Raw genomic sequence first — 12925 nt, 5'->3', positions numbered from 1 at the left:
TGCTAAAACACATTTAGTCAGCTAGTTTTGAACTAAAAATGAACATTCATAAGAGTTTTTAGACTAACTGTTTATTGCAAGCTGCTATTTAAAGAAAAATACGTTAGGAAGTTGAAAATGTATGCATTTGGGAAAATCCATCTCAAATACCGATTTTCATACCGATTTTTAGGATTTCCATACCGATAAAAGATTTTTTTGGGTTTCCAAATACCGATAGAAATGTGGCATCACTGGCCTGGATCGAATACCCGAGGTTTTTCTGCTATTGCTATTATTGCACAGCAACCGCACGCAGGCAGCTAGTTTTTTCGTTTCTTTTTCCTCCCCCCTCTTTGCACTATACGTTGCGGGCCGTGCAACGCAATAAGTTCGGTTGTTTTTGTTGTTGCCTCAACCTTTGCGGCGAGGTTGAGGATGTTCTCCTCAACGACAGCTGTCGGCTGGAGTTATTCAAATTCAACAACGTAAATGAGTATGTGCGCCTCGTCTTCTTCATGCATCATGTAGCAACCGAACGTTGAGAGAGTTCGTTCGGGGCAGCAAACGGATAGTGTCTCTCAGAGCAGATCCTCCTCATGGGGGGAGGTTTGAATGAATGTATATGTATCGTCTCCTGTATAGCTATGCGAGGCCTCAAAGTGTGTATTTTGAATGCCTCTGATGAGAAAATTGGTGAGGATTTCAATCACTGGAAGAAAGTAAAATCTTATCTCCGCAGCTTCCGTGGTAGGAAGCGCGTTCTACTCAGATACTCCGCGGCGGTGGAGGTATCCTACACAACGTTCGCGAGGTACCTAACAGCTCGGCATACGCAGAAAGTAGAGTCTTATCTTTGTATGCTCTACTGCTAGGATCAGATGCACACTACTCGAATGCCGCCGCCAGCCCGTGGCGTAGAGGATAGCCTTCAAGTCTTCTAAGCCAGCGGGTATGAGATCGAATCCCGGTCACGGCACATATAGTACACTTTCTGAGGGTTGGTGGTTTTAGCATTTGTAAGATGCTAGCCATCATATCCTCGAAAGATGTACGCTTAGAATTAAGAAAAGGGAATCTCTTCGAGGAAACATCAAGTTTCATTGAGATCCTGTATGTGTTTGTATTCGTTTTATGCCCCCCGCCGAAAGGGCATTCTACTCCGACGTGGTCCGGTCTTACACCTTCCTGGTACTGCATGAAGCCATCCGGGCCTACGTGTGTTTATTTTATTTATTTATAGTATTGCGTCTCGCGACATAACTTGATGAACATTACATTCGCCAGATTACGCTCCTCTTCGTCTAATTACCCAGCAAGTTTCCATTTTCAAATTCCCGGTTTTCTCAATTGAGATTTTATAACTTTTTCGGTTTGTAAATACACAAATAATAATGTTTATCGGGCTTGTTATACCAAAAAGGAAATATTTTTGAAAAATTAGATGTGAAAGTGCGAGAAGGCTTGAAATTTATTCAGATCACGGTGATATTTGTTGATATGTTTAAAGAAAATAAAGTTTTAGCAGGTTGAAATGCAAAAGACCCATTTCATGGAGCAAAATGGCGATTGCGATACTTGCAAAGTATCAGGTTCAAGTTTTGAAAACATTTCTCAGAAGGAATTTTTGCTTTTAAATTCTGATATTTTCTTTATAAATTATTATTGCAGGTGATACCAAAATATTCAAACGTGATTCCGTAACTCATACACTTATGGTCTGTTATTACAGAATCGCAGAAAACTTGGTATCTTGTCCCACCTTTTGTACATTCATTCATTAATGAACGAAATAACACGGAAGCCACCAAATTTGAAAAATTCCAGATTTTCAAGAGTTAAATATTGAGTTAATAGTAAACAACTATTTTCGAAACTATATAAGAAGATAGTTTTTTTCGATAGTTTTTGATAAATTTCGGTGTGTACAGTAAATACAAACATACATGTTCTATTACAAAGCAAAGCCCAAATTACGTTTCTATCAATTTACAAGGTTCCTTGTAATAAATTTAGATATTAAGAAAGAAAAAACCAAGAAATCATTGATTATAATGTTTTCTATACAAACATCCGTCAAAAAATGAATCAAATCCTTTATTGGGCGATAGTGAACCTCATTTTTTACCCGGCACGAGTTTTTATCGGGTTGATATATTTTGACGAAACTTGGCTAGAAACGGGATTATACATTTTTACATCTTTGGACTTAATTTCAATATTTTTCAATGAAAATTGACAGTGAATTACAGTGAATTTGGTGAAGCAATTCCAAATTTCCCTTTTTCACGGGAATAGCTGTATCTTTGTTTCCAATCATAGTATAGACTTCAAATTCCGTAGAGCGTTGGTTGGATTGTTGAACTAAATTGTGTGAAAATGATAAAATGAATGAAATTAAGAATTCAATAAGTTCATGTATGGAAAACACGATCCACAATTTTTTTTTCCCGGTTTTGATTCGAAATTCCCGGTTTTCCCGGTCCTATTTTCAATTCCCGGTTTTCCCGGTTCTCTGGCCACCCTGAATTACCTCACCTAATGCACCCCTGCTCGTCTGGTGCCAACCGGATTGCTAGCTAATGTTCTGCAGGACCGTTGTCCGGCATTCTCGCCATCGGCAGATGATAATTTGCCGACTATGTCAATGTCGTCGGCAGAGCAGATAAGTTGACTGGTTCTGTTGAAAATCTGCATTTCGGGCACCGCTCGTCGAATAAAATCTTCTAGCTAGAGCCACGCTGTACATCATGCGGGATAGACCATCGTCTTGTCGAATCCCCCTGCGTGGTTTGAATGAACCCGACAATACACCCGAAAATCGCATACAACACTGTGTTCCATCCATCGTAGCCTTGATCAGTCTGGACAGTTTCCTGGAAAAGCCGTTCTCGGCCATGGGTTTCCTACCTTCAAAACAAGTATCGAAGTAGTGGGGTTTTGAAGTTGCGGGAATAAGACATGACCTACACTGGCATTGGCTCTTAATGTCGGGCGAGTCATTCAAGGCGATGTACCTAGAGTAGCAAACCAGAATTTACAACATGTCATAAGTTGTGCAGATCAAGATTCCCAGCACAAGAACTCCTTCTGGGGTTTTTATATCTGGAAACGATGAACCTATACATGAAAAAACCTATGCATGTTACACAAACCTTTATTTCAATAAAATAGATCCAATACTTATTATTTTTGAAGCTGTTCCTCTAATGCTCGACCACGACAACTAAGAATCAAGAATCTTCGACTATATGACCATTATCGGAATTATGAAAATTGTTACTACTTTTATAAGTGTTTCGAGGTTCCTAGCAAGTGAAACTCTAAAGCTAATAGTCATCCTTCTGATTAGCAGATATCCTTAAGCAAAGCAAATTGAACCAGACATACACAGATGATAATACATTTAAAAAATATTTTTTCTGAGAACTGACGGTGCAACGCATAAAAAAAGTTTCAAAACGAATATTTTATCTGTTTTCCGATAAGACTTTTACTAAGCCAACAAATTCAAACGTTCCAGCAAGTCATCTTTCGGCCCATTTACCACTGAACAACCAGACAGATTTCAATATTCATAAAATGGTAGACGGTATCGTCAATTTATACAGTCGTTCGGTCAGTGTTTCGGGGCAATGAATTTGTTGTCTTGAAAATAACTCTGCATACATATTTCGACTACTTATAAAAAACAAAGGTCCCTAATTTTTCATCCACTCGTTATTAAATTTGAAAAACAGAAGTTCTAGTAACAGTCACCAAGATAGACTAGGGAATTATTTCTTTCTGCAAGTAAACTAGCATAGCGATTTTACAATTTCAATGTTTATTCTAGCGCTTAATTTCCTATTTCGGAAAAAAATCCCAACAAGGAAACAGTCCACTTACACTTGCATTGTGGCTGTTGGTGAGTTTTGTTTTTAACGTGCTTGCTAAGACGAAATTTGCCGCGGTATCATTGGTTGGTGCACTTTTAGAGGGTTAGTTCCTTAGCTCAAATTCATCACTAGAACCAGAGTTTTTTTTTTTATCAATTGAGTGTAATCTGAGTGGATTTGTTCCGTACAGCCCCTATCAATGAGCTTTTCAATGCAGTAATTTTATGTACACTTTTTCATTGTTAAACAACAGAAAAGGTTTTTAAACCGTGTTTAATTTTTCATTATTTATCATTACTGTATGGAAAAGTTCAGTGCTGTTTTTTTAAAGATGCAAAAATATCGTAATCATTTTATAAGCAATGGTAGTTTTAGAAACTATCAGTCAGATTTATGAAAATTTAGAGAAATAGCTTAACATCCTTTCCTCTAAACTTTCGTAACAAAAACTGATACCATTTCTTAACTACCACAATACCTACATTTTTTTTTGTTTCCAAAAACCAAATGCCAAAGATGAACTTTGTTTAGTCTTAAGTATTAATAACTTCATCAAATGACTACGCTATAGTAATACTAACCCTATCCAGATTGTTAGCTTCAGTTCGCCACGTGCAGACTAACCAAGATCTTTTTTACCTTTTCGATTAGGTCTCTGTGAAAAAATAGATAATGTAATGTTTCGATCGGCTTGAACAAAAACAGGTTCACTACTCACCCATGACCCGTTATGGTCAGATCCAGATGATTTTCAACATTGCGCAGCATGGCAATAAATTGGCTCAGGTTCTGCACTACCGGGGAGTTGGCCGATAGCCAAACTCGCGGCAGCGTGTACACAATCATCGATGCCTTATTGATGGAATCGGTCGGAGTGCAGACACGCATCCCATTCAGCAGATAGCGATTTAGTAGCAATCCGATGGCCAGTTCAGTTAAGGCAGTGTCCGCGATAATACCTTGCCAACAGGTTATATTACGCAGCAGCTTGAGACCGCTGCAAAACTGCCGCTGGAAGAATGATGACTTGGCTTCTTGCAATCTGAAACAAAGAATGTTTAGTTTACAAGTTATTCTAACAATTGTCAGTCAATTTATATGAGCTTACTGTTTTGGAAACACTGGAATGAAAACGTCGTTGTCGATAGCCACTTTAAGCTTGTCCAAAATAGCTTGAAACAGGTTTCGCAGTTGTTTGCAGGTGCGCCTCAGCGAAGGGTATTCTCTGCTCAATCGGTTGATCAAACGCACAAGTTTGAGCGTTTGGGTTGTGGAAAGTGGATCCCACACGAGTTGAATAAGCACCGTCAACTTGGGAAGAACTATCTTTTCAATTAAAGTCGGTACCAAACGAACGTCTGGATCTTCCGCCAGACTACTTTCAGTTTCTTCGAACGACCGCCCATACAGAATGCAACTGCGATACCAATCCTGGCGCTCGAAATCGAACTCATCTTCTCCGCTGACCGGATTCCAGCAAACGTGTCGAAGACGGATGAATGGACCCAACAACTTGGGCAAGCACAGACTCACGTAAGCGTCCTTATAAGCGCCCATCTCGGCCTCCCGCCAGCTTTGAAATTTGTCCAAAATTTCACCCACATCACAGTACTCCCGGGTAACATCTTCGAAAATCGTTGACGCTTCCGCTGCGACCTCTTTGAGTGACGCTTTAAATTGGTTGACATCGACGTCGGCAACTTCGTCATCGCTCGACATACCATCCAGATGGGATTCGGACGTTTCGTTCTTTTCACGGTCTCTCCTGCGACGCGTTCGGCGACCCTCACGTTCTGCTGCCCGTCGAACCCTTTCCGGATCGTCGTTTGTTCGTTTGATGTTTTCTGCAAGAATGCGAAAGTTAAATCCCTGATTTTTTTTTTAAATTTTCGACAAAACAAAGGCGTGAAACTATAATGGGTATTTTTTTTTAACTGTAATTCAACATCCCAAAAGATGGAAATATAATATGTCTATGTTCTCCAAGTTCTATCAAAGATCTATGAAATGCTACCTTCAAGAGTATTTAAAAAAAATAACTTTTTTGAAGACATACGAAATTTAAAAAAAAAAAACAAAATTAAGACCTTAATATCATGAAATCATCCAAAAGACAATTGCAAAGTTCTGAACCTTCCCGTTAATTTATCATTGAGCAATGATCTCTATTCCATCTGATTGATACTTACTGCCAGCATCAGCCATTTCCTTAGCCTGGTCTCGCACGTCCTGTCGGCGCCGTTCAATCAGCATCGTCGAATATTTACTGGTCAGCGCGATGGCACGCTGTTCCAGGGTTATAATTTGCGGTAGCTTTTCGTCCAAACATTCCACCAAATCACAAACGTAGCATTTGATTTCCTGATAGAATCGGTAACGACCGGCGGCTGCTGGCGCTTTCTGTTCGCTCTGCAGATGGTCTAGCTTAAGTACCTTCACCTCCGTTGTAATTCGTTCGATGTCATTGATATGTTTGTAGTTTAGATCCCGAGTCGTTTCCAATCTATCGCTAAGTTGTTTCAATATTTCCTGGGGCATGCGGGGACCAGTTGCTTTGTGATCCTGTTTGCCAGCGGTTTTTACATTCGAAATAAGATCGGACGACGCAGCACGAGTGCTCAGTTTTGTGAGTCCAATGTTTCCGCTTTTAGCGTAGGCCTGCTCCAGTAAGGCGGCCGTCGAGATAGCTTCATCATCGGCTGTTGTGAACGGATGCTGTTGATAACCTTGGATCATGTACTGTGAAATCACCGATTCCTGATGAGCAGACACGAGCTGCGCTCCGGTGACACCTTTTCGAATCTGTTGATTTTCCCACTCCTTGGTTTCATAGTCCGATTCTTCTGCAGAATCTACAAAGTGAAAATTTTGATTAGTTTGATTGGCATTTATTTCATCCAAGACTACCTTCTCTTTGAACGGAGTAAAACTGTTCACGTCTTTCTTCTCGCTCTTTAGCTCCGGTTATGGCAGCCATATCGATGCGATCATCATCTTCATCGGAACCGTCACCCGCGCCGTCCTCACGAACCACTCGCTTTTTGGTTTTATCCTCTTTTGTTTCCTCAATCGGAATGAAATCACCTGTTTAGAGAAGTAGAAAAAACTGTCAATAATACCTGACTACAATAAACACTGGAAGTTGAAACATACCTTGCTCACGAGCCTTCTGACGACGTTTACGGGCAGCATGGATCATCGCTGCATCAGGGATGACCCCGTTCTCGAGGTACATTTTGAAGTTATCCGGTTTTGCGAAACGGTGATGGTGGTCTTCGCCATCCTGTTCCTCGTCGTTGTCGCCTTCCTCGTCCTCCGAGGACATATCATCGCGGCCAGCACACAGAGCAGCCCGTCCGTTCAGTATGAGATTATCGGGATCGGACTTTTTGACCACAAGCTAGAAGTTTTTTTGTTGGTATAATCGAGGAAAAGAAAATCAGAAAGTCGAGATTAGAGTTCAATGAAATTACCACTTTTTGGGTTTCTGTAACAGTTGTGCTGGGGGAAGCAAACAAGATAAAACGGTGTGAACCGCCTTAGCTTGATAGGTTTTTCCTAAATCTCAGCACTTTGGCATTTTCTGAAGTAACGGCTGTTGGTTAATGAATTTGCATTACATCATCTTATCATTCAAACAAGAATTCCATATTCCTAACGAGAATAATTTCACAATCACAAACAAGGGTCAAACTATTCTAAGCCATTTTAAAAGCACACATGAAATGAAATCAATTCGAGCTGTATATATATAGTTTGGAATAGTTTTATCTTTTTTTTTTTTTAGCTTGGTGGGATTGAACAAAATTGAATAATAATAACCTTACCACAAAGTCGTCTGTGCGTATTTCTGTTTGGATAATAGAACTAGTATTTTCACACTTTTCCTTTTTTAATTTATCTTTATCAGATGGTGGTTGCGGAGGGGCATGCTTTTCTTCGTTTGTTTCGTCCTTGCTTGATCGTCCGGCTTTGGTGGAGGAAAACGACGAAGACGAGCTCGTCGAAAACCCATTCTTCTCAGCGTGACGCTTCCGGCGACGTTCCTTGTCCAGTGATTTCATCACCTTTTTGCTCTGGGATGTCTTTTTTACTTGGAATACTTCGCCTTCCTCTGTGAGCGTCGAACCATTGATAGGGTGGAGAAATATTTTGAAACGAGAAAAAGATACAAATGTGATGATGATTTTGTTCACTTTGGGAAATATGTTGCTGAAAGGTTTCACTGAAAGAAAAAAATTAAGGTCTATTTATTTTGAAGATTACAAACGTTCAGTACAAACGTACAGATAGAATGAGGATGAGTAAATAAAAAAAAGTAAAACCGGCGACCGTCAAAAGTTGGTTGAATACTAAAAATATCGTTAAGGTAGATCACGAGTTAAAACAGCACAAAATAGAAGTGATAATAAAAAAATGTCTTTGAGGATACAAATCTCAGCTCGTTTTCGAATATGGAAGATTTCCAAAATAACAACAAAATAACGCGAAGATACTTTTCTAAGAATAAAAGAACGTATGTAATATAGATGATCATGAAGTCTTAAAAAATGTCAAATAATTGCATAAATGTTAACTCTCAGTAACATTTTTTCCTACACGTATGTTCTGATTTTAGAGTTATTTTATTTTCTTAATACAAATCTAGTAAAAATTATTTATCTAAAATCTCTAGTTTAAGAGATGTTAAGTTTAAAAGATTAAAAAACAAGACTTTGCCTTATAAACTTTATGGGAAATGGAAAACGTTATTCTTATTGTAGTACTAAAATTTTTACCAACATTTATTTTTCAAATTTCCAAGGAAAAAGAATTCGGTATCGAATTTTGAATACGGCGAATGCGCCAACTGTAAACAAATCCAGATAATCACATAAATGCGTTAAACTATTCATTTTACATCCGAAAATATGATCTCCTTTCAATTTTTCTTATTTTAGTGAAGTTAAATTTAATTTTTTAAATAAGGCGAATAGCTTTTTTTATGAGTGTGTAATCCCACAGTTCATTCGCCCATTTCCCCTCAAAATTTCGTCGCGAACAAAAGGGCCAATAGTTATTTCGAGATGGAAAAAGGGCATTGAAGTTTTCGAAAAAAAAATTTCCAGGACGAGGAGATGCACAAATCAGTATTTATAAGATCGTTGAATGTGCTAATGTGTTAACGTGATCATTTGGACCCGTTTTCAAGCCGAAATTTGCTTGAATATTGCTTCGTTAATGAGTGATCTAAAAGGCGAATAGTCATTCTGCAATTCAAAAGGGCACTCCAATTTGGCGAATGAACAAAATGAGAGCACCAGTCTGTGGTAAAAGGGCCCACAGTTATATTTATTAATTTTTTGTGGTAATTAGTACGGAAAAGCTATATTTATCGATCGGGTGTTGAAATTTAACCAATTTGAAAGCATTTTAGCGACTTCTTTAGGAAAATGATTGTACGCAGCTAAATAGGAAATTGATTTTATTTTCTAAAACTTGGAATGCGTTTTTCTCAAAACAAAGGTCTTGGCGCATTCGCCGTATTCAAAATTTGATACCGAATTACATATATTCTATATATCTTTCTAGTTTTCAGATTTATAAAATTTCCTGACAATTCAGTCCTTCTGTTTTTTAAGGATTCAACCCAAGAAGTTCATGCTTTCCTAATTTCCATCCCAAAATTTTTACTATCGATTACCAGTGGTCAAATATGCCTTCAGCTGTCTTTTTCAAATGTTTTCTAACACTGAACAGATCGGCTATTGCCCTTGGGTCAAGTGAATCAAAATTCGACTTTTTTTTTTGTTTGAAGACTCGATTGGACTAACCATTAAGATGCCAAAAAATTACAATCTTTATGATAACTCGAGTCTAGAAAATTTAATGACATTTTGGACAACAGTAATTAATCGCTAAGCATTAAACAACCTCCATAACCCCAAAGGGACCCTCCCCCAGCTGAAAGACAGAAAGCATTTGGTGATCTCATTAAAGCCCGAAGAACCATTAAAAGAAACCATAAATTGGTTACCTTCATCATCGAAACTTAGCAAGGACAATTTGGTAGCAGCGGTCGAGGAAGACCGACTGCTGTTGGCCGACCCCGGCTTCGGCTGTTTCTTGTCCTTGTTCTTGGACGAGGTTTTGAAGCTGATCGAGGGAGGGGGTGGCGCCGTCACGGAATCCACATCCATCGCGAGGCCATCATGGTACGAGGACGGCGGCGGCTTGATGGGGAAAGCTGGACTAGGCCCGAAGACCCCCTCGCCGCCCACACTCGGGGACGAAGACGATTGTGTCTGGGCGGACAGCCGAGGGTGGTGGCCCTCGGCAGCGGTATCTTCTTCATCGTCATCGTAGCTGGTGAAAACGCGTCGCTGGATCGGTTTCTTCGGTTTTCGGAACAGGGACATTGCACTGTTGGTTGAATTTATTACGGTTCGGAGGCGTAGCTGTTAGTGCATCGTTTGAGAGTAGAAACGCTGTGGATAAACACTATTTTTGCACTGATTTTGTGGAAAAATTACGATTCACAAACGAGACGAGGCTGAACGTTTTGCGTATTTTTGCGAATTCAGGTAAAATTTTTGACAGCGCGTCGGGGCGCTCACCGTTATAATTGAGTTCCCTCTGCAGAAGGCCGATAAGGCATAATGAGAGACCGTAAAAGATGTGAGCAGTTTTCGTAACGCATCTCGCGGATGAGTGCCATTATTTTTAAAACGTGCGCGCTCCGGTTTAGTTGTAAACACAAAATTCTATTTTTCTATTTAAAATTTTTATTCTCAGTTAAACACTTTTAATTCCTTAAATTACTTGTTTTCAAGTTCAAAATCGTCAAAGTGCTGTAAAGTTTGTTGAGGCCAGCTACGAAATGAACCCGTGCCGTGCCAGCTCACCGGTAAGGCTGCAATTTATGCTATATAGAGTTCATAAACATTCTAGACAGAAATATCAGCTGCTGTCGTATTATTATTATGAACGTTTTAATTCTTAGCCAAATTGTTAAATTTACCATCAAAAACTTCAGTCAAACAACATTGCCTAAGTGCCGACTATGGAGATTAAAAATTCGGGCAATAAACTAATTAACTCCAATAATTGGAAATGTCGAATTCTGATTGAAAAGTTATTTATCAATCAAAAGAATAAAAATTGGAAAATTTTCAACTTATTTTTTCTCCGTCGACTTTTGAAGTCGAACTTATAAAAGTCGACAACACTGAATTCACTTGCACGATGCATCACCTTGAACTAATAATGGATTAATACTAAAATCGTTCACATCTCCCCCAACAGAACAAAGTACGCTCCTTCCTAAAGGTGACCTCGTTGGGAGTAGCCGCCTTCAGCACCTTCTGTCTGTGCAAAGGAAATGAGAAATTCTACGAAACTGTCTTCATGCCAGCCGTCAGGTTGATCCCACCGGAAACGGCCCACCAGCTAGCAGTGCTGGGTATCGGCCTAGGGGTGGTTCGGCCCAACTATCGAGACCCGGAAACGCTTCGCACCAAGCTGCTCAACATGACCCTAAGCAATCCGATTGGAATCGCTGCTGGGTTCGATAAGCATGGCGAAGCTGTGAACGGTTTGCACAAAATAGGCTTTGGCTTTGTGGAGATCGGATCCGTGACTCCTGAACCTCAACCGGGTAACGACCGACCGCGGGTTTTTCGGCTCAACGAAGATAAAGCCATCGTCAATCGATATGGCTTCAATAGCGAGGGACATCAAGCTGTTTTCGAGCGACTACAAAAGGTTCAACAAGCGAATGGGGAGTCCAAAGTGACCTTAGGTATAAATTTGGGTAAAAATAAACTCTCAGATGACGCTGTTGGAGATTATACAGAAGGTATTAAAAGGTTCAGCAAAATCGCTGATTATCTGGTGATAAACATAAGTAGTCCCAATACACCTGGCTTGCGATCAATGCAGAACAAAAGCACCCTGCAGATACTGTTGAGTGAAGTTCTGAAAGCTCGAAATATGTTACCGGAATCCGAAAGGAAACCAATTCTCGTTAAACTGGCACCAGATCTGTCAGACGAAGATTTGCAGGAAGTCGTGTCTGTCATTAAGCGAAAAGATTGTGCAATCGATGGTTTGATTGTATCCAACACCACTATCGAAAGACCACCGAGTCTGAAAAGTATAAACGCGGGTCAGCTGGGTGGTTTGAGTGGAGCACCCTTGAAGGAACGATCGACGGAGTTGATTGCAAAGGTATACAAATGGACCGGAGGCAAAATCCCGATCATAGGCGTGGGAGGTGTTTCCAATGGACAGGATGCTTACGAGAAAATTTCGGCCGGTGCCAGTGCCATTCAGCTTTATACGGCTTTGATATTTCACGGTCCTCCCGTTGTGACACGCGTGAAACAGGAGCTGGCACAAATTTTGCAAGAGAAAGGTTTTGAAAGTATTGAACAAGCCGTTGGAAAAGATGCTGATAGATTTGTTTAGAAAAATAAATGTAAAAGTTATGTAAATTAGATGCTTAATTTTGCTAATAAAACAGTTAAAAACTATAGATTGGGAAGATTTTTTTTATTTATTACTAGTTTATTAAAGGCATTTTACTTTTACAAGTTTGTTGTGCCGAGTATATTTAATTGGGAAGAATATGAAGTTGGTTGAAAGGACACCTTAAACTATTTAAAAACAGATATAATTTTAAAAAAAATGCAATATTTGAGGGTAAACTCCGACGTTTATACCGTTTAAAACAACCATACTAATCCGTTGATAAAACCTACCAAAACAGGAAAAATACGCCTTTTTGGTGAAAAAGGTATTATTTACCTTTGAGCCAGGTGAATGTGAAAAAGGTAAAATCTAACATTTTTTTTTTTAATTTGACGAAAACGAGAAAATTTACCGTCTTGCTATGATGAATGAATAAAAATAAAAAAAATTATGATTTTTTTACATTAGCGTTAAATTCTGCACAATCTGACAACACTGACAAATATTGAACGAGGGGTGCCAAGTGATTTTGTAAAAAAAATCAGGACAACGCGAAGAAAAAAATCCGGGTATTTCAAGACCTTAGAATTTATGGAAATAAAATGCAGCTCTTCTTA

General features: G+C 39.3%; 2 protein-coding genes across 2 annotated transcripts; one reads left to right on the top strand and one right to left on the bottom strand.

The window, feature by feature from the left end:
• Nucleotides 1-3794: 3794 nt before the first annotated feature.
• LOC129755864 (PAX3- and PAX7-binding protein 1-like) lies at nucleotides 3795-10411 on the bottom strand. The gene is made up of 8 exons (XM_055752553.1): nucleotides 9874-10411; nucleotides 7685-7971; nucleotides 7011-7257; nucleotides 6765-6941; nucleotides 6047-6709; nucleotides 4966-5701; nucleotides 4576-4899; nucleotides 3795-4512 (listed from the first exon to the last, which is right to left on the bottom strand). The coding sequence occupies exons 1-8, from the start codon at nucleotides 10253-10255 to the stop codon at nucleotides 4458-4460; spliced, it is 2871 nt and encodes a 956-aa protein (XP_055608528.1). The 5' UTR covers nucleotides 10256-10411; the 3' UTR covers nucleotides 3795-4457.
• Nucleotides 10412-10579: 168 nt separating this feature from the next.
• On the top strand, nucleotides 10580-12331 carry LOC129755662 (dihydroorotate dehydrogenase (quinone), mitochondrial-like). The gene is made up of 2 exons (XM_055752274.1): nucleotides 10580-10743; nucleotides 11142-12331. The coding sequence occupies exons 1-2, from the start codon at nucleotides 10717-10719 to the stop codon at nucleotides 12303-12305; spliced, it is 1191 nt and encodes a 396-aa protein (XP_055608249.1). The 5' UTR covers nucleotides 10580-10716; the 3' UTR covers nucleotides 12306-12331.
• Nucleotides 12332-12925: the final 594 nt, after the last annotated feature.

The sequence above is a fragment of the Uranotaenia lowii genome, chromosome 3 (assembly GCF_029784155.1).
Source record: "Uranotaenia lowii strain MFRU-FL chromosome 3, ASM2978415v1, whole genome shotgun sequence".
Classification (NCBI taxonomy): domain Eukaryota; kingdom Metazoa; phylum Arthropoda; class Insecta; order Diptera; family Culicidae; genus Uranotaenia; species Uranotaenia lowii.
The sequence above is the reverse complement of the archived record's forward strand: the minus strand, read 5'-3'. Positions and strand labels throughout refer to the sequence as shown.

What these genes read in the sequence shown, in the direction of transcription:
- LOC129755864 (XM_055752553.1), bottom strand. Translation starts at nt 10,255, where the DNA reads ATGTCCCTGTTCCGAAAACCGAAGAAACCGATCCAGCGACGCGTTTTC. An exon ending in TCAGAAGGCTCGTGAGCAAG is followed by an intron (nt 6,942 to 7,010) that starts GTATGTTTCAAC and finishes TTCTCTAAACAG; the next exon opens with GTGATTTCATTCCGATTGAG. An exon ending in TTACTCCGTTCAAAGAGAAG is followed by an intron (nt 6,710 to 6,764) that starts GTAGTCTTGGAT and finishes TTCACTTTGTAG; the next exon opens with ATTCTGCAGAAGAATCGGAC.
- LOC129755662 (XM_055752274.1), top strand. Translation starts at nt 10,717, where the DNA reads ATGAACCCGTGCCGTGCCAGCTCACCG. An exon ending in CGTGCCGTGCCAGCTCACCG is followed by an intron (nt 10,744 to 11,141) that starts GTAAGGCTGCAA and finishes CTCCCCCAACAG; the next exon opens with AACAAAGTACGCTCCTTCCT.